This window comes from Symphalangus syndactylus, chromosome 12 (genome assembly GCF_028878055.3).
Source record: "Symphalangus syndactylus isolate Jambi chromosome 12, NHGRI_mSymSyn1-v2.1_pri, whole genome shotgun sequence".
Lineage (NCBI taxonomy): Eukaryota > Metazoa > Chordata > Mammalia > Primates > Hylobatidae > Symphalangus > Symphalangus syndactylus.
The window spans coordinates 47,804,730-47,831,005 of NC_072441.2; the positions used below are offsets into that span (position 1 = coordinate 47,804,730).

At 35.4% G+C, this 26,276-nt stretch overlaps 1 protein-coding gene across 6 annotated transcripts in view; it reads right to left on the reverse strand.

Moving 5' to 3' along the window:
* ARHGAP29 (Rho GTPase activating protein 29) overlaps positions 1-26,276 on the reverse strand; it is a 74,359-nt gene that overhangs the window by 19,828 nt on the left and 28,255 nt on the right. For 4 of the 6 annotated variants that reach the window (XM_063625545.1, XM_063625542.1, XM_063625544.1 and 1 more), the window contains 9 exons: positions 16,790-16,886; positions 16,368-16,440; positions 13,160-13,208; positions 12,586-12,723; positions 11,469-11,533; positions 10,642-10,752; positions 10,461-10,541; positions 10,089-10,277; positions 9,233-9,370 (listed from right to left, as the gene is read on the reverse strand). In XM_063625545.1, the coding sequence (XP_063481615.1) occupies positions 9,233-9,370; positions 10,089-10,277; positions 10,461-10,541; positions 10,642-10,752; positions 11,469-11,533; positions 12,586-12,723; positions 13,160-13,208; positions 16,368-16,440; positions 16,790-16,886 (941 nt within the window). Of the gene's footprint in view, positions 1-9,232; positions 9,371-10,088; positions 10,278-10,460; positions 10,542-10,641; positions 10,753-11,468; positions 11,534-12,585; positions 12,724-13,147; positions 13,209-16,367; positions 16,441-16,789; positions 16,887-26,276 lie in introns of all 6 variants that reach the window. The other 2 variants (XM_063625540.1, XM_063625541.1) reach the window with 1 other exon arrangement.

Consider the following 26,276-nt stretch of genomic DNA (forward strand, 5'->3'; position numbering starts at 1 on the left):
ACTCAAAAACATTTTAAGGAAGTTTTCTGGTTCAGATGCAGTAAGCTAACTCCCCTGTCTCCCACTGAATTCACCTAAAAATCTGAACAGAATGCACAAATCAAGACTCTGAAAAGTAAATGGAAATAAACTACAATTCAAGGTATGACCAATCCAGTGATAGGTCTACCCCTGCCCTCTTTTCCAGCCCATGCTCAGCTCCTACCCAATTCTCCAATTCCCAAAGTATAAACTGAGTGCAGACAGAAGGAGCTCCAAGAGAGGTCCTTTCTGGCCCAAGGAACAAAAGCGGGGAGGGGTGATGGGAGATGTAACTAAAACAGTAGCAGAAAACTCCCTGGTTTCTTTTGTATATTTATTTTCTCTCCTGCCCCAGACCCCAAGCAAGTCCAAATCCCTAAGACACAATCCTGTGGGAGCAGGAATGATGGTAGTAGCAGCTGCAGAGATGCCAAAACTCTGATGGAAATCCTCGTTTATGACCAGATGAACTGTAGCCTAGAGTGAGAGGGGTCTGAAATTTCTGTTACTTTTTTCTCTTTATCCTCCCCACATTTGGCCCTGGAGAAGAGCAGAATAGGCAGACCTAAGCCCCCAGACAGAAGATTGGGAACGGAGTCATGCAGAAGCTGGAAAATGAACCTAACTGTATCAAATGGATGCTAAAATTGAAATAAAAAATTAATGTTCAACATAGGTTACAAACAGGACCCAGAGTCAATAAAGTAAAAGTGAAAATGTCTAAGATATCATTCAAAATTACTTGTCATACAAAGAACCGGGAAAATCTCAACAACTTGCAAGACAAAAGACAATAAAAAGACACCAACCCTGATATGGCTCAGATTTGGGATGATCAGATGAAAAGTCTAAAACAACTATTACAAAGGTTTCAAAAAAGTAGAGCAAACAATCTTGAAACATGGAAAAACAGAAGAAGTCTCAGCAAAGAAATGTAAGACATAAAGAAACAAAAGGAAAACTTATTGATGAAAAATAAAATATCCAGAACAAAAAATTTACTGGACGAACTGTATGGGAGAATGGGGATAACCAAAGGAAAAGAGACTGTGAACTTGAAGACAGATCAACAGAACACTATAAACAATCAAGAGGAAAAAGCTTTGGGGAAAAAATAGAGGACCTCCAGAACTGCGGAAAATTAACAAAAGCTCTAGTGTTTGAGTCACTGTGTGTCAGAGAAAGAGGAAAAAGAATACTACCAAAAAAAAAAAAAATTGAAGAAACAATAGTTGAAAACTTCTCAAATTTTTCAAGAGTCAAACTTGTAGATTCAAGAAGTTCAACCAATCCAAAACAGGAAAAACAGCAAAAACCAAGTCTAGATACGTCTTAAACAGATAAAAACCAAAGACAAAAAAAATCTCACAAAAACAGCCAAAGAAAAACACATGCCACAATTGGGGAATGATAATTCAAATGATTACTGGTATCTCATGAGAAACTATGGATGCCATAAGGCAGTGGAACAATATTTTTAAAGCAGTGAAAGAACTGATTTCTGTATTTAGAATTCTATATCCAGTGAAAGTGTCCTTCAGAAATGAAGATGAAATAAAGACATTCTCATATGAAACACAACCAAGTGAATCTATTACCAGCAGACCTGCTATAAAATAGTGGTAAAGGAAGTTCTGTAGACAAAGTGTTACCAGAGGAAAGATGGAACCACTAGAATACAAGAAGAATGAATAGAAATAGTAAATAATAGACTACCTTTTTCCTCTTAACCTCTTTATAATATGCATGACTTTTAAAAGCAAAAATTATGAGAGTCTGGTGAGGTTTTCAACGTATATGGATGTAATTTACATATATCAAATACAACCCAGATTAGGTAAAGGAACTTCTATGGTGGTGATGCTTCTGTGTTCCACTTGAAGTGGTAAAAAACTAGTTCTAAGTAGACTGTAAAAAAATTAAGTGTATGTATAAATATAGATAAGTGTGCAACCATTTTTGTAAACTTGGCTATTTATAGAATAATCTATTTTAGGCCGAATTGTCCTAGTACATGTTTTAATGCATCTAGCATTTTCATATAACTCTGGAAGCCACATTAAATGCTCGGCTTCTTCAACAGTTTTTCACAGTTCATTACTACTTTTTCAGGTAACTAGTAATCTTAGAACTTCCATTTCTGTTCCATGAAAGAGATAATTTTTTTTACCAGAATGCTTATTTTGTATCTTAATGACACAATATCCATTTTCATATATGACAGAATCCATATATGTACTACTACATCTGTATGTTCTTAGTCACATCAGGCTGCTACAACAAAAATACCATAGACAGAGTGACTTAACAAAGATCTATTTCTCACAGTTGTAGAGATTGAGAGATCAAGACCAAGGCACTATCAGATTCAGGGTCTGGTGTGGGCCTCAATTCCTGATGCGTAGACTGTTCTTTTCTCTCTGTGTCCTCACATGATAGAAGGGGAAGGGTTATGAGGGCTCCACCTAGTCACCTCCCAAAGGCCCCACCCTTCAAATATCATCACATCATCACACTGGGGATTAGGAACTCAACATGCTAATTTTGCAGGGGGTGATAAACAGTCCATAGCAACTCAGTTCAATCAAGTCTTAAACAGATAAAAACCAAAGATTCAACCAAGATTGTGAGGTTCTAATGAGAATTTACAATGTTAAATGATCTCAAAAACCATTATGTTTTGATACATGCTGCTTAACTGGTTGACTCTATATGACATAAACAACCAAACACATTTTTTCACTGGTCAAGCGATGTAGTTTTACATTTAGCTTCACTGAGAGTAAATGCAGACAAAAGTAAAAAGTAATAATAGAAGTCTACATGCAACCATTGTGGTTATCAAGGCAATGCAAGTTTCTAAATGATAATTAGAGGGAGATTTTCTCGGGTTATATAAAAAGATAAAAATTCAATTTCCTAACTGGAAGCTGGCCAGGAGTGGTTTGTAACTGCTATATTCTCTTGAAAAAGACACTGTAGTCATTAGAACAAGAGAAGGGAAGGGAAAGAGTTCTACCAAACAAAATCTCAGTTTTGGCTCATTTATTAAACTTTTTTCTCATTTTATAAGAACAAAGGGGAAAAAAACCATTCTGGTGATTGGACCCATGGGCCAGGCAACCCAATATTCAATTGACAGTGAATCCAAGACATTGCAAGCAATATTCAATTTATGACAGTGGTGCCAGGGGAGGTGTTATGAGTATCCACACTATTTTTTCCTTCACAATGTTTTCTTCAGAAAACATTTAGAAGTTAGGAATATAACCTGAGCTACTACAGCTTCTTAATAACACAGATGTGTGCAACCAATTTTTTAAAAAAGGTATATGAAGATACATAATAAAAAACCCAGTAGACAAATTAAAATATATGTCTAGAAAATTATCAATCCATCCAAAAGAAGGCAGCAAAAGGGAAATAGATTAAGGAAAATATCATAAGGCATAAACAAAAAAGAAATAAAATGATAAAACTAAATCTGAACATATATTTACCTTAAATATAAATGGTCTAAACACTCCACTTATAAGATAGTGCCAAAATAGATTTAAAAAAAAAATCAAGATAGAAGTATATGCTCTCTATAAGCTATATAAGAAACTCACTTTAAATATGATAAAATTAAAAGAATGATAAAAGACATGCTACACTCAATCGAAAGAAAACTGGAATAACATATCAATATTACATAAAGTAGAATAAAAAGCAAGGGAATTTATCAGTATAAAAAGAGACACATTTCTAGGGATAAAAGGATCAATATACCAAGATCATATAATAATTGTTACTGTGTAAGCAATGGAGCTTCAAAATACATAAAACAAAAACTGATAGAACTAAAAACACACAATATGTTGGAGACTTCAAAACTCCTTTCTCAGTAATTGATAAAAGTAGCAAAAGGTAAATCATCAAGAATACAGAAGAAACAAATTACATCTTAAAACAACAGGAACCAATTGATATTTATAAAACACTCCAGTCAACAGAACACACATGCTTTTCAAGTGTACACATGGAAAATTCATCACTGATCTTTTCAAAGAAACAGCTTTTAGTTTTGATTTTTCCCTATTTTTCTTTTTAAATTTTATTGATTTCTTTTTATTGATTTCTGCTTGTTCATGACTCACATCCTGGGTCATAAAATACCTACATAACAAATTTAAGAGAAATGTAATCATAACCAGTATTTCTCCCACCATAATATAATTAAACTAAAAATCAGTATCAGGAAGATATCCAGAAAATCCTCAAATACTTGGAAATTAAACAACAGACTTCTACATTATCCACAGATCAAATATGAAGTCTCAAGGGAAATTAGAAAATATTTTGAAATGAATATAAATGAAAATACAAATTTCAAAATTTGTGGGATATACATAAGCAATGCTTAAAGTGGAAAATTTAAAGAATTAAATGTATCAGAAAAGCACAGGAAGGTCTCAATAAACAACATAAGCTTGTGCTTTAAGAAACTTTTTTAAAAAAGCAAAATAAACCCAAAGAAAGTAGAAATAAAGAATAAAATGCAGAAATCAGTAAAACGAAGAAAAAGAAAAACTGATGAAACTAAGTGCTATTTCTTTTTTAAAAAGATAATAAGACTTATAAACCTCTTGCCAGATTGACCAAAGAGAGAGAAAGAGAAAAAAGATGCAAATTACCAGTATCGGGGATGAAAGAGAGGTTATTACTACAGCCCACTGAGATATTAAAAGGTAAGAGAATACTACAAGACACACTATGCACATAAATTCAACAACCTAGATAAAAAGGACCAATTCCATGAAAGCCGCAAGCTACCAAAAATCACCTAACAAGAAATAATTAACTTGAATAGGCCTATATGAAAATACACTGAATATGTAGTAAAAAAAAATCTTCCAAAAGAGAAAATCCCAAGCCTAGATACTTTCACCGGAGGAATGTCATCAAACTTTTAAAGAAGAAATAACACAAATTTGAAACAGTCTTTTCCAGAAAACAAAATAGGAGGAAGCACTTCCCAATTCATTTTATGAAGCCAGAATCACCCTGACACTTTCAAAACCAAACAAAAACAGTTTTTTTAGACATATCAATCTTTCACTGAGAGAAAAAGAAAAAATACTCAACAAAGTAGCAAACTGAATCCAGCAATATATAAAAGAAAACAATTCCTCATGACGAAGAGGGGCTTATTCCAGGGATGCAAAGCTAGGTCCACACTCATATATTAACGTAATCCACTATATTTACAGGCTAAAACAAAACTACATGTAATAAATAATGCAGAAAAACATTTGATAAAATCTAACCTTTATTCATGATAAAACTCTCAGCAAACTAGAAAAAAGAAATTTCTTAACCAGATAAAAGGCATCTTCAAAGAACCTACAGCTATCACCATATTGTATGATGTAAGACTGAGTGCTTTTCCCTTAAGATGGACAATTAGGCCAGGATGTCTTCTCTCACCACCCCTATTTAACAGTGTACTAGAAGCCTTAGTTAGGACAATAAGAAAAAGAAATAAAAGGAATACAGATTGGAAAGGAAGATATAAAACTGTCCCTATTTGCAGGTAACATAATTTTCTATGTACGGAATCCCAAAGGATTTACAAAAAGCTCCCAAAACAAGTAAGTGAGTTTAGCAAGGCTGCAAAATATAAAACCAACATACAAAATATCGAGTATATTTCTAAGTATTAACAATTAAAACAGACAGCCACGGTGGCTCACGCCTGTAATCCCAGCACTCTGGGCAGCCAAGGTGGGTGGATTCCTTGAGCCCAGGAATTCGACACCAGGCTGGGCAAACATGGCAAAACCCAGTCTCTACAAAAAATACAAAAATTAGCTGGGCATGGTGGCATGCACGTGTAGTCTTAGCTACCTGGGAGGCTGAGGATTGCTTGAGCCCAGGAGGGTGAGGCTGCAGTGAGCTATGATCACGCCACTGCACTCTAGCCTGAGTGATAGAGTAAAACCCTGTCTCAAAAAACAAAAACAAACAAAAAACCCCCCAAACCAAATAACGATGGGAATTTTAAATAAAGGAAATCTATACATATGCACTTATGTGTACATATAGACCATTCACAATACCCCCCCCAAATAAACACACACATATATAGGATTAAATCTAACACAACTTATTAAAGGTATGTTGAAAACTACAAAATGCTGATTTTTTTTTTAATAAAAGACCTAAGTAGTTGGAGAGACATAATATGTTCATGTGTTGGCAACTTTATATTGCTAAGATGCTACATATATAGTCAATGCTCCCCAGTCGGATCTAAAATTTAATATCAATTCCAACCAAAATGTTGGCAAGAGTTTTTTGGAGATATGGACAAGCTGATTCTAACATTTTTATGGAAGGTCAAAGGACCTTAAATACTCAAACAATTCTATAAAAGAATAAAGCTGGAAGACCCACACTATGCACCTGATTTTAAGACTTGCTGTAAAGCAAAAATAACCAAGACACTGGGGCTTTATAAAAAGGACAGCGAGAATCAAACACTGCATGCTCTCAATCATAGATGGGAACTGAACAACGAGATCACTTGGACACAGGGCGGGGAACATCACACACTGGGGCCTGTCGGGGCGCTGGGCACTGGGGGAAGGATAGCATCAGGAGAAATACCTAATGTAAATGATGAGTTGATGGGTGCAGCAAACCAACATGGCACATGTATACCTATGTGACAAACCTGCACGTTGTGCACATGTATCCTAGAACTTGAAGTATTAAAAAAAAAAAAAAAGACAGCAAGTACTTCAGTGCAACAAAACAGAAAATACAGAAGTAGATAGCTACAAATATGGCCAACTGATTTTTACCAAGATGCAGAGGCAATTTAATGAAAATGGCATAGTATTTTCAACAAATGGTATCAAGACAAGTGGATATCTGCATTTAACATGTCTTTTATTTTCTCTATTTTATGCAGTTTCGACATCTTAAAAAGCATGCTGGCCAGTGAGAGGCTGACTCTCCCTGGGCTAGCTAATTCCTAAAGATAGCCAAGGGCACAGCTAGGATCACAGCTTTCATGTGCAAAGCAACAAGTCTCAAGTCTATAGATCCAGCCACCTCCTTCTCTAACTCTTACACACAAAGCCAATTATTTTCTCTGTCCTAAATCACCCCGGGGCCAGGTACCAAACAACTAGAGACCATCCCTACGCTCCAAAGTCCATGGAAATTCATACTAGCCAATCCTAAACAGTTTACCTTGCCTTTCCTGAGGAAACCCGAATAAAAACTCTACTCAGCTTTCTTTCATCCCTGCTTATGCTTGCCAAACCTGGTATTTGCCTTGTGGCCCTGTGTGGAATGACGTGTCCCCTTCTCTTGGGAAATTTAAATCCTAAGTTTTTCTTTCAATGGCACTGACCTCTTTGTCTCTTTGTGTCACTCCGATAAAGTAAAATCCTGTGGGTATAATTTTATTATAACATGCATAAGCTAAAAATGAACCTCAATCTGTACCTTAAACCTTACACAAAAATTAACCTCAAATGGATCATATATCTATACGTAAAACTATTGAAATTTTAGTAGAAATCATAGGATAAATCTTTATGATCTTGGGTTAGGTGAAGCACTCTTAGATATAACCAAAAGCATGACCCATAAAAGAAAAAACTGATAAATCGGATTCCAACAAAATTAAAACCTCTTGCTCCCCAAAAGACACTGCTAAAAGAATAAAAAGAGAAGCTCCAGAATGAGAGAAAATATATGCAAGCTCAACAATAAGAAAATAAACAACTCAATTTTTAAAATAGCTAAAACATAGATTGTCAATAAGCCTTTGAAAAGATGCTTAATATTGTTAATCATTTTTAGAAACACAAATTAAAACCACAATTAGATAACACAACTATTGGAACAGCTAACATTTAAAAACAATGACTGATACATGTCAAGGACACAGAACAACTAAAACTCTCATATACTGCTGGTTAGAATGAAAAATATTATAGCCACTCTGGAAAACAGTTTGGCAGTTTCTTATAAAGGTAACTACACATTTAGCACACCAACCAGTAATCCCACTCCTGGTATTGACTTGAGAAACAAGAAAACTTATGTTCAACAAGAATGTGTAAGAAAATATTCTGTAGCTCTACTCATAATCACCCCAAACTGGTAACAACACAAATGTCCAACTAGTGAATGGATAAATACTGTAGCACAGTCATACAATGGAATTCTGCAATAAAAAGAAACAAACTATTGATACATGCATAACACTGATGAATCTCAAAGGCATTATGCTGAGTAAAATAAACCAGTCAAAAAGTTATATACTATATGATTTCATTTATATGACAATCTGGAAAAGACCAAACTAATAAGAACAGATCAGTACTTGCCAAGGGTTAGGAGTGGGCACAGAGTTGGACTACAAAATAAGTAGCATGAAGGAATCATTTTTAAGTGATAGTATTGTTCTGAATCCTGATTGTGGTGGTACTTAAACAAATCTGTAACTGTTAAAACTTGTGGACTATACATGAAAAAAAGGTTTTGCATGTGATTAATTTTACGAAAAACATTTTAAAGAGTAAATAAAAATACTTCAGGGCAGAATGCTTTGTCTCCAAACAAATAATTTGGTTCAATTTTAATATTTAATTTACTCCAATTCTAAAGAATATATCTCAGAGCACTGGCAGAAGTTTCAAGGGTCAAATCAATTATGTCAGCAAAGCCAAGAAAACTGGTGGCTTAGAGGCAATTTTAAACTCAGCTTTCAATTTTAACCAAACAAATCATCAATCCAGAGAACATGGGGAAAGGCAGATCAAAAGAAATTCAACTGTATATCACTATGAAAAACTGAAAATCAATTTGCAAACTCAACACATTTCATTAATCTCAGAATCTAGATCCCATAAGAATTGTAACTTATCAGGCATACCTTCCCCTTCTGCAGATACAGAGACTTCTCTTTCTTTGTTTTCCATCCCTCCTTTCCTTCCTCCCTCCCTTCTTTCCTTCCTTCTCTCTTTCTTGATCACCCACTCTAGACTGGGTAATCATAATCATAGCTCACTGTAACCTCAAACTTTTGGGCTCAAGTGATCCTCCCACCTCAGCCTCCCAAAGTGCTGGGATTACAGGTGTGAGCCACCAAGCCTTGCCTGATGGTCTTTTCTTCTTGCCTTCAAAATATTGAAGAAAAATTACTTACAGCTTTAAGGGTAAGATCACACTGGAAAACAAGTGTCCGGAGTTGTGTTAAAATTTCTCTTTTGGTATTTTCTAGATCATTTCTTCTTTCTTCAACATTTGTCACACAAACTTTGTAAAGTTCATTTGCTTCTTCTACCTTCACAAATATCACAGAAAAAAAAAAACACTAGAATTTATATTTTAAACAAATATTTACTATAGTAAAGCTAAGTTGAAATAACTGAAAATTCTGAAATATTCTGTTTTCAAAATAATACTTCTAGAGTTAATCTGTTCTGGTCAGTGATTCAAAGGCACTTGATTTTAATGGACAGCCATGTACAATTTATAATTAGTACACTGCTTGTCTATAAAATATTTGCTTCTATTTGAAATAGCAATTTTATATTTATATTTACTATATTCCATATAATCTTACAGAATTTGTTCGTAAAATTACATTTCATCAATAATACAAAGCTTTTGCCTATCTTTGCTATCAGGTGCCTGAATTAGTACACATATACACACACATTTGCCTAAAAGGTGAAATTTCTTGTCAAGTAAAATATATATTAAACTACTGCCTTCTCTAAGACACTCTTTCACAAACTCCAAAATTCAGGTCTCGGCATAGTGGTTCTCAAAATGTGGATCCTCACCAACAGCATCAGCACGACCTGAGAGCCTGTTAAAAAATGTAACCTGCCTCGGCCCCTCTGTTGACCTACTGAATGAGAAACTCTGGGGGATGGGCTTAGCCATGTTTTAACACGCCTTTCTAGGCAGTCTTGGCAGACGCAGAACTTTGACATCAAACTCCTGGCAGATTACTGCTAATTCAACTTGCAAATAAAAAAGAAAAAGATTGTTACTTTTTGGAGAGCCTCCTCTTCCAATCTTCGCTTTTTTTCTAGTTGCTTGTTGAGATTTTTTGCTAATCCGCCACTTGAAGACAGATGCTCCTCTTCTGCACGAAACATGGAAGACTTTGCTTTCTCATATTCATCTTGACGTTGCATGCATAATAATTTTGCCTTTTTGAGAGCATTCTCTGCTTCAAGCTACACCGAAAAGAGTATTAAACACAGAATATGAAAGAAATCCTACGAACAAGTGTCTTTAGCATATTCAGCAAGATAGTTAAGATATATTTAAGAAAAATGAGAGCAAGGAAGGTCAGTATATACTGCAGATTATTTTAAATGTTCACAAATAGGTACATGAAACTCCATTTTAATACTAACCATTTTATTTTGCTCCTGTTTCCAAAGTTCTTTTATTTCTTTCCTTTGTTTTTCCATTTCATTTTTCCTCCCAAGTAGAGGCTGTGAAGGGTATTTAAAATGGAAAAAGAAAAAAGCAATTTTCTAATGGCATGCCATTGTTTTAAAAAAAAATGTATTATACATATAAATTAATCTTTACCTGCACAAATTTGTTAGCCTGGAGAGCTGCAATTGTTTGTTGTAAAAGGTGACTGCTCTCTATATCATTAAGAAGAGCATTAGTAAACAGAGACTGCAGTGGCATGAACTCCTAAAATTTAAAATTGAAAAGTAAATTTTACAATAGAAATGGCACTAGAATTCCAAACACATCACTACCCTTCTTCAAAAAGGGAAACTAAGTTTAGACCTTTGCCCCCAGAAAAATAACTAGTCATAAACATGACTATGAGAAAAATATAGAAGAAAATTAATTATAATTAATCATAAAACTGGTTAGCAAAAGTAGTAGCTATCAAGACAATCAGTATTTGTATAAAATTGTAAATTTCTGGCTGAGAATAGTGACTCATGCCTGTAATCCCAACACTCTGGGAGGCCAAGGTGGGTGGATTACTTGAGCTCAGGAGTTTGAGACCAGCCTAGGCAACATGGTGAAACCCCATCTCTACAAAAACATGCAAAAATTAGCCAGGGTATGGTGGGCACCTATAGTCCCAGGTCATCAGGAGGCTGTGGTGGGAGGATCGCTTGAACCTGGGGAGACAGGTTGCAGTGAGCCGAGATCACGCCACTGCATTCCAGCCTGGGTTAGAGTGAGACCCTGTCTTAAGATGAAAAAAAAAGTATATTTCCTAGATTTTTTCCGTAATGGACATCCATCTAAACTTAAAATAATTTTGTCAATAAAAAGATCAGCATTTAAGTGCTTTCCCATATTAACTGAAATATTCTGATTTTGCAAATTATTGGGAGTTCATGAGTAGTTTCTTATTATAGAACCCCCGACGTTCACAGAACACTTACCTGAATTCCAATGTTAGTTCTAGTTGCCTCTGCCAACTTGACCATATTTCTAGTGGACTCCAATTCTGAAAAATTCAAAGAGGGTATGAGAAGGTAAAATCAATTTATTTTTCCCCCTATATACTCTAAAATTACTTGTAGTAATTCCACAATTAAGAAGTGATCACAAATACTAGTGTGTATCAAGATATAATACAGCAATACCTCTTTCTTCTTCTTCTTTTTTTTTTTTTTTTTAAAAGAGACATGGTCTCACTATGTTGCCCAGGCTGGTCTCGAACTCCCAGGCTCAAGTGATCTTTCAGCTCAGCCGCAGGAATAGCTGGGATTACAGGCGTAAGCCACCATGTACAGCTCTTAATGCAGCATTTCTTAATCGTGAGTGCTCATCAGAATCAACTGGGAAACTCTTTCGGAATGTATTTGCCTCCATTTCACCTCTCTGAAGGATAGGACCTAGGCTTGTGTACTGACCCTCTACAAGACTATTCAGGTGATTCTGATTAGCATTCTCTATTATAAGCAAATAATATAGTAGAAAGAGCACAGGCTTTGGGTAGATTCTATATTTTTCCAGTTATGCTATATGACTTTAAGCAAATCTGCTATATGACCTTAGGAAATCTCCTGTCTTATCTCTCTCAGCTGTAAAATAGGAAAAACAATTCTTGTCTTGCCTACTTCTCAGAGTTTTTATAAGAAGTAAATAAGATAATGACTATGAAAACATTTTGACAACTGTAAAACACTGGGGAAATATTAGCTATTAAAATGTTTCTTCTCTGCTTCCATTGCTTTCTACTCATACATCTACTGTTGCTATTATCTCCTGACCATATTATCTGACTGCATTTCTTTTTACCCACTAGAGTATGACTTCTTTGAAGGCAGAGACAGTATTCTATTTGTCTTTGTGTCCCTAGGTCTAGTAGTTGGTCCACAGCAAATATTCAATAATTACATCTAGTGTAAAAAGAGTCTTTTCTGGATAATGGTTTTATTCATTATAATGAAACAGGTACTAATTTGGAATTCTATTACTCATAATCTATAAAAAATGAGTTAGAAACAATTTAATTATTATACTCTAAATCAGATGCTTTAAAAGGCAACTCACCCAAGTTAAGCTTTTTTTCAACCCATGAAACTATGTTCTTAGTATATTTTGACCAAGTTTTAGCATATGACAAAGCCAGCTCGATAGAGTCAGTGTTCTTTAACAGCACGTTGTCTAGTTCCAAAGGGGAAAAATTTCCTGAAAACAAAAATATCAAGGCAAGTATATCTTAAATGTGATCACATCATAACTCTAAACAAAGAAGCCCTCAGATCCTAAGATATTAGTCAATAAAAACTGGTTTTTTAAAAAAATACAAGTGACAAATTTACAATTAAAAGGCCAGAGTTTAAACTTAAAATGGTTTCAAACCATAATGTATTTTTATCTTAAAATATATTCCTATTATTCATCAAGTTAAAAGCTTTACACAATTCTTGATCAGTCTATATCTCATATTATCTATCTATTCTAGCAGGTTATTTCCCTTAAGCTTTATATGTAAAACTTTATATATCATTTTGCATTAAAAATGAATACACTAGGTTACTAAGCAAGAAGAGATTAATCCAGGACATTTATAGAAAGTAACTACAAGAAGTTTGTGAAAAGTTATAAATACCTTGAGCATTACCTTTTTCACTGGATGAGTCCACTGATTCCACAGAAACATTTTCAAATGACTTACAACATGGAAAAAGATAAATTTAAAATTAGAGAACAACACAAATCTTTGCTTCAGAATTTTTTTGCCCCAATTTGTTACTCTGACATAATTCCTGCTAAAGAATTTCAAGTATTTAAAACTTAAAGGGCCTTCGAAGTCTGTTTAAGTGCCAGAACACTTCATCAGAATTTCATAGCTTTTTACAACAGGAGTTCCCAAGATTCAAGAATGAACAACCTCACTATTGTTACTAACAGCATTAGTTAACATTAATGAATCCATTCAAAACTTTAAGTTTTGCAGATAACAAAAATATTAGTCAAGAAGTTAGAGAAGCAATGCAAACATATTGCTACCTAAACAGAACACATAGATCTGTCTCTTCCAGTCATCTTTCATCATTTTACTATATGATAAGCATGTCTCTGAAAGTCTATTAGATAGCTTAGCGCAAAACTTTCTATGATAATGGAAGTGTTTTATATCTGTACTGTCCAATAAAGTAGCTAATAGCTCCATGTAGCTACTTGAACATTTAATAAGTGGCCAGTGCGACTAGGAAGTGAATTTTTAATTTTATTTAACTATCACAATTAAATTTAAAGAACTACATGTGGCTCGTGCTACTTTACTGCATTGTGCTGGAAAACATCATTTACCAAAATTTTGAGATCTTAAACAATTTAATTGATTTAAGTTGGGCAATACAGGGTATAAAGGGATTCAATGCAAAAATGATCGAGGAGACCTGGGTCTGAAGTCCAGCTCTATTATTACCTGTATGACACTGGGCTACATATTTTAAGTTCACTAACTTTGCAAGTCCTTCTGTAAAAGAGGGATAAGAACACTACTTTCAAAAGACTGTTTTAAGAATTAAGATGATGTAGGCCTAGCGCAGGGCATGGTACATAGTAACCACTATTAAACATATTGCAACAGGCCAGGTGTGGTGGCTTATACCTGTAATCCCAGAACTTTGGGAGGCTGAGGTGGACGGATCACCTGATGTCAGGAGCTCGAGGCCAGCCTGGCCAACATGGAGAAACCCCATCTCTACTAAAATACAAAAATTAGCCAGGTGTGGTAGCACATGTCTGTGGTCCCAGCTACTTGGGAGGCTGCGGCACAAGAAGTGCTTGAAATCAGAAGATGGAGGTTGCAGTGAGCTGAGATCACACCACTGCACTCCAGCCCAGGTGAAGGAGTTCTCACTCTCTCTCAAAAAATATATACGTATTTAATATTTTATATATATATAGTTGCAATATATATATTCAAATGAGGCAAATATATATATATATATATAGAGAGAGAGAGAGCAACTTTTATATATTTATTTATTTATGTATTTTTGAGACAGAGTCTCACTCTGTCACCCAGGGTGGAGTGCAGTGCCACGATCTTGGCTCACTGCAACCTCCACCTTCAGGGTTCAAGTGATTCTCGTACCTCAGCCTCCCAAGTAGCGGGGACTACAGATGCACATCACCCTTCCTGGCTAATATTTGTATTTTTAGTGGAGACTGGGTTTCGCCACGTTGGCCAGGCTGGTCTTGAACTCCTGGCCCCAGGTGATCTGCCCACTTTGCCCTCCCAAAGTACTGAGATTACAGGTATGAGCCACCGTGCCCAGGCTGCAGCTATGATTTTTAAAGGGCATTTTTCAAAACCGTTGATCAAAGTAATTTTATTATTAGGATTATATATCATCACAGCTTTTTAATTCCAATCTCTAAAACAAATTAAAACCTTCAAAAAAAAAGTACAAAAGAAAAAAAAAGAAAAAAGTATTTTTTCCCGTTAAGAATTAGTATAATATGTATGCACAATAGAGGTACAGAAACAGAAAATATGATTCATACCTAAAATTTAAATTGTTCAGTGTCTTGCCACACAGATAAAATGTGTTATCTTCTGAAGTAGTAGCAACAGTTTGAAAAGATAAAATTTAGGAATAATCATGAATAATAGCAAAATATTTAAACATCTTACAACCTTTCATCATTCTCCTTCATCTGTCAATAGATGGCTTCAGTAACAGTCATAATTTTTGGTAATATTGTAATACATATACCAAATGCCTTAAAGAGTCTTTTTTTTTTATATATAATTTTAAGAAGGACCTGAAGTTTTTATAATAATGTAAGTCCCTGGCACATTTCCAAATATTTATGATTTGTTTTTGTTTTTGTTTTTTTGTGTTTTTTTAGAGACAGAGTCGCACTGGCTAGAGAGGAATGACACAATAACAGCTCACTGCAGCCTTGAACTCCTGGGCTCAAGTGAACCCCCCCTCTCAGCTTTCCTTTCAAGTAGCTGGGACTACAGACTTGTGCCACCATGTCTGGCTAATTTTTTGTAGGGACAGGGCCTCAATCATGTTAACCAGGCTGGTCCTGAACTCCTGTCCTCAAGTGATCCTCTCACCATGACCTCTTAAAGTGCTGGGACTATAGGTGTGTGCTACTACACCTGGCTAATTTTTTGTAGGAACAGGGTCTCAATCATGTTAACCAGGATGGTCTTGAACTCCTAGCTTCAAGTGATCCTCCCACCTTGGCCTCTTAATGTGCTGGGACTATAGGCATGAGTCACTATACCTGGTCCCAAATATCTGTTGAAATCCTTTTTAGATTTGATCATCCTTAACAGAAAATGATCAACATAGGTCCCTGATGCAGTTTTTTTAATGTATTTTGTTTGCATTCAGCAAAAATGTTTAGTCAATTAAAAACATTGTTACCATAAACCTTTAAAGAAATATTATCCATACATTCCTCATATTCTGTTATTTCATAGCAATTTTTCTTTTTTATTGGAGACAGAGTCTCACTCTGTCACCTAGGCTGGAGTGCAGTGGTGTGATCTCGACTCACTGCAACCTCTGCCTCCCAGGTTCAAGCAATTCTCCTGCCTCAGCCTCCTGAGTAGCTGGGATTACAGGTGCCCATCACCATGCCCAGCTAATTTTTGTATTATTAGTAGAGACGGGGTTTCACCATGTTGGCCAGGCTGGTCTCAAACTCCTGACCTCAGACAATCCGCCCATCTCGGCCTCCCAAAGTGCTGGGATTACAGGTATGAGCCACCACCCCCGGCCTAAGATTAGGCAATAGTTGAAATATGAGGTTAAAAACATTAAAGACTTTGCTTTCACACAAACTTAGCTTACCTTAGTTTCTCGAGAAACAGGCAGTCGCAATAATGAATCATTGCCTACATCTCCCATAAGGAAGTTTGTAAGGCTATCCGGAGAGGTTAAAAAAAGAAAGACAAGTCATTACACTTCTTTGTGACAGGGTTTACATTCAACATGTTATCTAAAATAATTTTTAAAAAATAAGAACCTTAGAAATAAACCCCTAGGAATCTGTTCACGTAAACCACAGTCCCTTGCAAATGGATGTTGCTTCTAAATAGCTATAAAAATATCTTCGAATATAGTAATAAGGCCATACAGAAGGTAGTTTTTCCAAAGTTGTGATATTTAATACCATTTAATACTTCATTTCCCATGTATCTTACTGGATAATGAAACATACTCTCACTAAGACACCTAAGACCAGTTGCTTTAAATGACAGTTATCTGCTTACATATTTCCAAAGGTAAATGCCAAAGTTTCAATAGAAGAAAATACTTCCTGGAAGAGATCGTTTTTGTTTTCTTCATTAACTTCTGTGAAGTTCACAGCTGTAAGGAAAAGTTGGTTACAATAAGGAAAAACATACTTTAAACTAGATTTATACAGAATCATTTAATCCTTTAAAACTTCATCATTAGTTCAAGAAGCATTAGAAGATTCAGAAATTGAAAAGTCTAACATACAAAATAGACATGATGTTCAAATTCTTCATTATGAAGTTCATATAAAAGAATCAGTTTGCATAAAAGCAGTCAGCATTCCAAACTGACTACTCCATGGATTACATAATTTGACACATCTAAAAACTGACTCAATGTGAAATCCATCAGTGCTGGAGTCATAGAGTCCATGCTACACCACACCTCTCAATTACTAACAGTGTTCTGTACTATTTTTCTCTTCCTTACTGCTTTCTGGCATTTTAAAAAACAGTTAAACACACTGTAGCTCACTGAAGGCAATATGAGGTACATTTTTTAGTATGAATTACCAATAATTAAAGTCATATAGATATACACATATACATATATTTGACACAGCATAAAACCTGTAACAAAGCACATCACATTAAAAAAAAAAAACACCCAGTGATTTGGAAAATTAGAATTCCTATTTACTTATAGCCTTATTTCTTATAACAGGCTCTTGGGCTCTGAGGTCCATGTTAATTGACATACAGCTAGCTGCCTTTTGTTTACAATAGAGATATTCTAATATTTTGCATTTTGTTAAAGCAAATTATGAAACAAAACTGAAAAAGATTTATTTTAACTTCTGTATGCACTCTTGTTAAAAGTCCAAACACGGTTTACCAAGACAAAGTCTGAAAGTGGAACTGGTAATTTTTTTAAAGTAACTGGTGCTACTTGGGCCGGGTATAAAGAGTAACTGGTTCCCTATATGACCCCTCCCTAATATTCTTACCAATAAAGGGATGGTAGAGAAACCTTTTGAAGAAGTCATCCTCTACTTTAAAACAGACTTGTCTTTCATCTTGGCTGCACATTAGAATTACCTGGGGAGTTTTATTAATAAAAACAAAGTCTGGGTCCCACTAATCAAAGATTCAGATTTCATAGGTATGTGGTGAAGAATATATTTTGTCGCAAGCTCTCTCATGTGATTCTAATATACAACGAGAGTTGGAAAGCAAGAATTCCTAGGTAGGAGTGAATTAAACTTCAAGCCTATAAATCCCATGAAATTGCAACCAAAATTTTATATGCATAAGCCTCTGTAGATTGGCAGGCGGGAGGCTAAGATCCATAACCTTCATCAGATTCTTCTAAATATCACTGATACAAACAAAAAGAAAAAGTTACCATTGCGAATATGGTTCTTAAATAATGGGCATTTAAAAAATATTCTCAGACTTCTGCTCTGACCACGATGGAGAAACAGATTATACTTCTACCTGAAACAACTAAAAGATACTCAAATAAAATATAAGAAATAGGCTGGGTGTGGTGGCTCATGCCTGTAATTCCAGGGCTTTGGGAGGCCAAGGCAGGAGGATCACTTGTGGCCAAGAGTTCAAGATTGCAGTTAGTTATAATTGCACCACTGCACTCCAGCCTGACGGAGCAAAACTCTGTTTCTTATTTAAAAGAAAAAAAAAGATTTCTATACAAAGGACATTACCAGGGATAAAAAGAGTCATTTATACTTATGAAAGAGTCGATTCATCAAAAGGACATAACAGCCAGGCGCGGTGGCTCATGCCTGTAATCCCAGCACTTTGGGAGGCCGAGGTGGGCAGATTGTCTGAGCTCAGAAGTTCAAGCCCAGCCTGGGCAACATGGCAAAACCCCATCTCTACTAAAAATACAAAAAATTAGCCAGGCAATGGTGATGCGTGCTTGTAATCCCAGCTACTGGGGAGGCTGAGGCATGAGAATCACTTGAACCCAGGAGGCAGAGGTTGCAGTAAGCTGAAATCATACCACTGCACTCCAGCCCTCCAGCCTGGGCGACAGAGCAAGGCTCTGTCTCCAAAAAAAAAGGACACAACAATTCCATATATTTATGTACCTAATGAACAGAGCTTTAAAATACTGAAAAACTGCAACAGAAAAAAACACATAAATTCACAGTTATAACTGGTGATTTCAATAACCCTTCGCAATAACTGACAGAACGCGTAGATGGAAAATAAGTAAGCATAGGGAAGATGAGAACAACACTATCTACCACCTTGACAAGACATTTATATGACACCCTACCCGACAAAGCAAAACACATGTTCTTTTCAAATGCACACTGAATATTGTTACCAAGATAGACTACATCATGGGCCATAAAACAAGTCTTGATGAGTTTAAAAGGATTCAAATGAGGCAAAATATTTTTGTGATAACATGAAATTAAATTAGAAACAACAGAAGGATCTCTGGAAAATCTCCAAATATTTAGAAACTAAATAACACACTTTTAAATAACCCAGGTGTCAAAGAAGAAAAAAGGAAATTAAAAAGTATTCTGACCCAGCACTTTGGGAGACCGAGGCGGGAAGATCACCTGAGGTCAGGAGTTCGAGACCAGCCTGGCCAACATGGCGAAACCCCGTCTCTAGTAAAAGTACAAAAATTAGCTGGTGGTAGTGACGCACTCCTGTAATCAATCCCACCTACTCAGGAGGCTGAGGCAGGAGACTGCGGTGGGTTGAGATCACACCACTGCACACCAGCCTGGGTGACAGAGAGAAACTACATCTCAAAAAATTTAAAAAAGGGATTTTGCAGAATGAAAATGAAAAAACAACATATCAAGATTTGTGAAAGGGGGGACCAAGAGATACAGGTAGAATGATGACAATTTCACGGGAGTATGATGCATATGTCATAACTTTCAAATTGCACCATTGTTTATTATACAATCATACCTCAATAAAGCTGTTTATAAAAATACATTGTAAAGTAGACTTTAAATAGTAATTTATAATATAATACCATCAAAAATGTAAATCCTACTTGTATTTCCTAACTTTAAGCTGTTAAAAAATAGTTTATAACCCTATCCAAAATTGTATAATTATTCTTACTAATTTTTTTATCACACTAAACATGACTGGGAGATTAAAAAATAATAATTGTAACAACTGTTGAGTAGTGAAAAGAATAATTATTGAATCAATTCAACATTTGAACCATCTTATCTTCATCTCTACTTGAGCGAAGTTATAGCCATCTAATGAAAATTCCTATTCCTAATGCCTTTGCCTGACTTCAAAACAGCCCTATATTTCTAATATCTAATATAATTCTCTTTTTTGCTCCTGCTCAGTGTTTCAAAGCAAAGTCTTTGGCTCCTTTCCAATAATAAATATACCTACTCTTTCCTACATTGTCCAAAACCCTATACCAACTTTACTCCTCCCTCACAGCTTCATTATCTCCTATTCAATTGACATTTTTTCTTATGTTACTAACATACTCAAATCTTTCCTATGTGAAAAAAATGTTCATTTTACCATATTTCTCCTTAAAGCTACCATTCAATCCATTTACCATTTCTTCACTACTGAACTTCTATAAATAGGTCATGCCATGGCCTATATTGCCTTCCTTCCCAAGTTAACCATAAATTCAAGATTTGGCTTTTCACCCACTTTAACGGTTATCAGAGGCTGGAAAACTTTTTCTTTTCTTTTTTTTTTGAGGCAGAGTCTCGCTCTGTCGCCCAGGCTGGAGTGCAGTGGCGCAATCTTGGCTCACTGCAAGCTCCGCCTCCTGGGTTCCCGCCATTCTCCTGCCTCAGCCTCCCGAGTAGCTGGGACTACAGGCGCCCGCCACCACGCCCGGCCAATTTTTTTGGTATTTTTTAGTAGAGACGGGGTTTCACCGTGTTAGCCAGGATGGTCTTGATCTCCTGACCTCGTGATCTGCCTGCCTTGGCCTGCCAAAGTGCTAGGATTACAGGCGTGAGCCACCGCGCCCGGCCTGGAAAACTTTCTATAAAGGACCAGGTAGTAAATATTTTACACTTTTCAGGCCATACAGTCTGTTGCAACTACTCAATTCTGTTGAAAGGGGCCATAGATGATACATAAATGAATAAGACTGTGTTCCAATAAACCTTTATTTACAAAAACAGGCAGCTGGCCAGATTTGGCCCACCAGCCTGTGTGCCAACCCCTGGTAAAGAGGATGGGTTCCGAAGTCAGACTTCTGCCTAAGTTAAATCCTAACTCTCTCTCTTACAATGTTACATAACTTCACTCCTCTGTAATTCAGTTTCCTCATTTATAAAATAGGGATAATTACGCACTTTGAGAACTGTTGCGAAGATTAAATGAACTTAGAACAGAGCCTGTTACATAGAAGATGTTCAAAAATGTTAGCTATTATTATCATATAATAACACAAAACACTGTCAACAATAACCTATCAGTCAAAATTAGATGTCTTTTTTCTTCTAAGTCTTCAAACTACTAAACCTTTTTGCAAGTTTCAACACTACCACTTAATACGTATGTTGGACAAACTTCTCTCTATGCCTCGGTTTCCATATCTGCAAAATGAGAGGTGATATAACAGTAATATATACTGATAAAAGCCTTTGGAGTTCCAGCCCTGAGTTCAAATCTGGTCTCTACTACTTTGTGTGTTAGTCTGGACACATTACCTAACTTCAATTTCCTCATAAGCAAAACAGCATATTATTGAGAGGAATGACTGAGAAAACAAATGTGAAGCACCCAGAGTACAGTGCTTGGATTCAGTAAACACAAGCTCTGTTCCTCTGTTCAATATCTGTACACAATCTGTACTTCATAGGGCTTTCTCCACTTAGCCTCTAAAGCTCTCAACCTTGGCTTTCTTTATATGCAGTATCCCTACAGAATCTCATCCACTTCCATACCTTTGAGGGAACAAATTCCTAAACTACCTGTCTAGTTTTAACCTCCGAGCTCCAGATTCACATTTCTAATAGGCTGATATATTTCTTCTCCTACTTTCCACCTGCTATTTTCCATACAATCCTTAGCTCATTGGCTTCACTTTCAAAAATGCCTCTAAAATATTTTTTCTTCCTTTCCATCCCCATTGCCATTGATTTAATTCAAAAGCCCACGTTTTACCTCTAGTCTGAACTATTTAACAACCTAACTGGTGTTTCTGTCTCCACTCCATCCCCTCTAAAATAGTTCTTCAAAAGCTCATTAAAATGTTGCTTAAGGTTTAAATAATTGCCTCCCTTGGGTTCCCTATTAAATAACAATACCAAGTCCTAAGACACGTTTAGTATCTCTTCAAGAAATCACCTGAATAGCTTTCATTCATACAACCTATTAGAGCAGTAACTTTCAAATGTTTTTGACCACAACCTTGGGAAAAAATACATATTGCATCATGACTGAGTATTCTATACACACATAATAGTTATATAACACCTATAAAATTTCTGACACACACTTGAGTTTTATATAATGAGTGTTGCTTCTGATTTTTCTTTTCTATTCTCTTTCATTTTTTAAAAATGCTGGTCACAATCCACCAACTTGATGTCATGAGTCAGAGCTCACAGTTCAAAAACCATTCAATTAAAAGATGCAATGGAAGAAAAGCATGAAAAGGAAAGAAAAAAAAAGAAAAGAATAAAATACATAGGGAAAAAAACCAAAAAAGCTACAAGACCTACCTAATGAAAACTTTCAGTTGCTTCTGAGGAACACAAAAGACAACTTCAAGAAACAAAGTACATATTATATTCTTGGATAGAAATACTAAATATGTATATTTTCCTTAATTTAATCTATAAATTCAACTCAAATCATCAAAAAAAAAAAAAAAAAAAAACCAGTAGATATTTTTTAGAACCAAACAGCCAATTCAAAAATCTTCATGGAAAAAATAAAATTCTAAACAAGCTATCCCTACCAGATACTAAAATGCCATAAAAACTATAATAAAAACAGTGTGGTCTGGGCATACAACTAAACAAATCAATGGAACAGAATAAGGTCCATAAATAGATACATGTGAGAATGTAGTGTATTTATGATAAAGGTGACATCTCAAATTAGTGGCAAAAAGATGAATTACCTGATAAATTTACTAGACACTTAGATACTTTACAATGTTTCTGAAGACTTAAATTCAAAAAATGAAACCATGAAACATCAGAAGAAAAAACATTCAAGAATTCTATTATAATCTCAGAGCAGAGAAGCCTTTTCTAATACTCAAAAACCCAGAAACCATAAAAAAGACTGAAAAATGTTAATGCAAAAATAAAAGACAAAAAATGAAGTAAAAAAATTTTTCAACATTAATCAGACTAAAGGCTAATTTTACTTATACAGAGTTTCTACAAATCGATACTAAAAGAAGAGCTACCAGCAAAAGAAAAACAGATAAAAGGTCAATTAACATAAAAGGATGTAAAAACGGTATTGAAACAAATGAAAAGATATTCAACTGTACTCAAAGTGAGGGAAATGCAAATCAAACCTAGACTGACAACACTTTTCACTATCACACTGGATAACAGAGCTTTGTAACCAGTTCTGTTGGCAAAGGTGCAGGAAATCAGCCTCTTCAGCACTGCTATCAGAAGGGCAGAACCTATACTGAGGGCATCTGGTAATATCAAAAAATATAAACACACATGCTTGCTGATTCAGCAATTATTCATCTAGGAATTTGCATGACTATTTATTGAAGCATTGTTTGTAATAGGAAAAAAACTGGAAATGATCCAAACATCTATTAGTAGTTAACTGACTAAATAAATTATAGTACATCAATATAAGTGATAATCATACAGCTTTGAAAAAACAAATAATAACAAAAGAATGAGGAAACCCTTTATGTGCAGGTAACTCAGGACAATGAGCAAGGAGCAGAACGCTACCATCTGTGCAAAAAGGAGGTTAAAAAAGAGAACACATCCATGTATTTGCTTGTATATGTGTATCTCTGAAAAAACACACAAGAGGCCAATAAAGGTTGTTGCTTATCTAGGTAAAGGAATGAGTGACTAATGGTAAAAGCAACACAGAAACTTCATCATTCAATACACTTTTATACCATTTGGATTCTGTGTGAACTGCCTATTAATAAAATTTAAGTTTTCAAAACAAATACAAGGCTTCTACAATCTTGGAGGCATAATTAAGACTTTTCTTTTTTGTTTACCAATTTTTAAATATAGGGTAAAATGCAGAACATAAAAAACTTAAATTAAGGGTTATTTTCATTTATATTAGAAATAAGATTGACCAAAATAACTGAAAATAATGAAAACAAATAGTACATAATAAATTACTGAGTTCTGAAGATACCTTTATCTCCTTTAAAAATAGGCTGTATCTCTCTTACCATATTGCAAATATTTTGTCAGACTGAATTTCCTGCTTGGAAACAGGAGAACACACAGGAAATACAAATCACTACTAGAATGAATAGGAAAAAAACTAAAGATTTTTCTTTTAAAGTTTTTAAAAGATAAACTCCACATTTAAAATAAAAAATATGGGTAAAGATTCTAATTTCTCACTACTTATACAGAGGAAGCAGACACGCTTCATGCATTCAAACCTGTGGTAATACAAATAAGATTACACATCCCTGATTCTAAAGTCATTCTGTGTTTTTTTTTCTACTGTTTGGTAGATTTGAAAAAATGCATTTCATACTTAATGTCTCCAAAGTAAGTCATATACCTAGGTCACTGCTGTTTTTTAAACATAGTCAGAGTTAAAATTAAATGATGGGGCCGGGCGCGGTGGCTCATGCCTGTAATCCCAGCACTTTGGAAGGCCGAGGCAGGCAGATCACTTGAGGTCAAGGTGTTTGAGACTTGCCTGGCCAATATGGTAAAATCTCATCTCTACTAAAAATACAAAAATTAGCTGGGCGTGGTGGCACGTACCTATAATCCTAGCTAGTCGGGAGGTGGAGGCAGGAGAATTGCTTGAACCCAGGAAGTAGAGGCTGCAGTGAGCCAAGATCATGCCACTGCACTCCAGCCTGTGTGACAGAGACACCATCTCAAAAAAAAAACACTCAGTGATGGACTAGGTGTGGTGGCTCATGCCTGTAATCCCAGCATTTTAGAGGCCAAGGTGGGAGGATTGCTTGAGGCCAGGAGTTCAGGATCAGCCTGGGCAACATAGCAAGACCCTGTCCCTATGAAAAATTTTAGAAATTTAAAAATCAGCTGGGAGAGTGACAGCTCACATCTGTAGCCCCAGCTACTTGAGATGCTGAGGTGGGAGGACTGCTTGTGTTCAGGAGTTTAAGATTACAGTGAGCTATGAACATGCTACTGCACTGCAGCCTGGGCAATAGAGTGAGACCCCATCTCTCAAAAAAAAAAAAAAAACTGAAACCTTAAATAATATAAAGGATCTCCATATTCCAGACATCTTTCTGTCCCAGAAACTTTTCCTTTCTGAAATAGCTACTACTGTACATTTACAGGTTTTAAAGCACTTAGACTGGCTGGCACTGAACAGATACTCAAAATGGTTTCTACTTACCCTCTGCCTTTCCAGGTTTTGAAAACTAAATTACTATTAAATGAAATCATTAATTAAGTTGATTTGACCTCAATTTTTCAAGTTGCTGAATATTTTTCAATTGAGGTATCAATATTTTTAAATGGCCTCAAAAGTGAGAGTTGGGGCAGGGAAAGAGGTTTTATTATAAACCATATAAACTTAACACAAAGAAAACACAATATTTAAAGTGTTCTAGTCTCATGGAGTTCTACTGAAACAGAGGAAGTTTCCCAACAACAAAATAATCTTCCCCTTTTAAATGTCATCCAGCACAAAAGTAAAACAGTAACAATAATCCCAAGTGTAAAGATAGTAATAGTGGAAAATAATATTCAGAAGATTGCTTTTCCTCAAAGACAAAAAGATCTTCAAGGTATCTGAGAGAACACTCTCTTCAAGTTTGTTTCTGGAATGTGGACACCAACTATACACAGGCGCACTCCTTCCCCAGGACATCCTGACTGCACACAATAGCTACTGACAACAATTGAACTAGGTCGCTATTTCCAAGCATGGAAATTTTACTATCTATAGACACAAATTTCCCTATCTAAGTAAAGTTAAATGGTACTTGTAAACAATCTATTTAGAAACAAATTTGGTTACTAAGCACATTTTTAAAAGTCAGGACAGAAGAAGCTATCTATGTTTCCTATTTAAAAATCATCTACATTTTTTTCAGTGTTTGAAATACAGAAAAAAGGAAACCACACAAACATGATAAATCTATGTCAAAAAGTGCTGGCAGGGGTGGTTTCCTTAAGTATATGAACTATATTTTGTAGACAAGGTTTTTATTTTCTTTTCCTGCTTCATCCCTTGACACATGCCCTTTAGCCTCTCCAAATATGATCCTGTTCACCAATCTCATCATGTTCTTCTCACCCAGAGTTTTTGTATCACAGCCCCACCCCCACCCAACCCAGCCCAG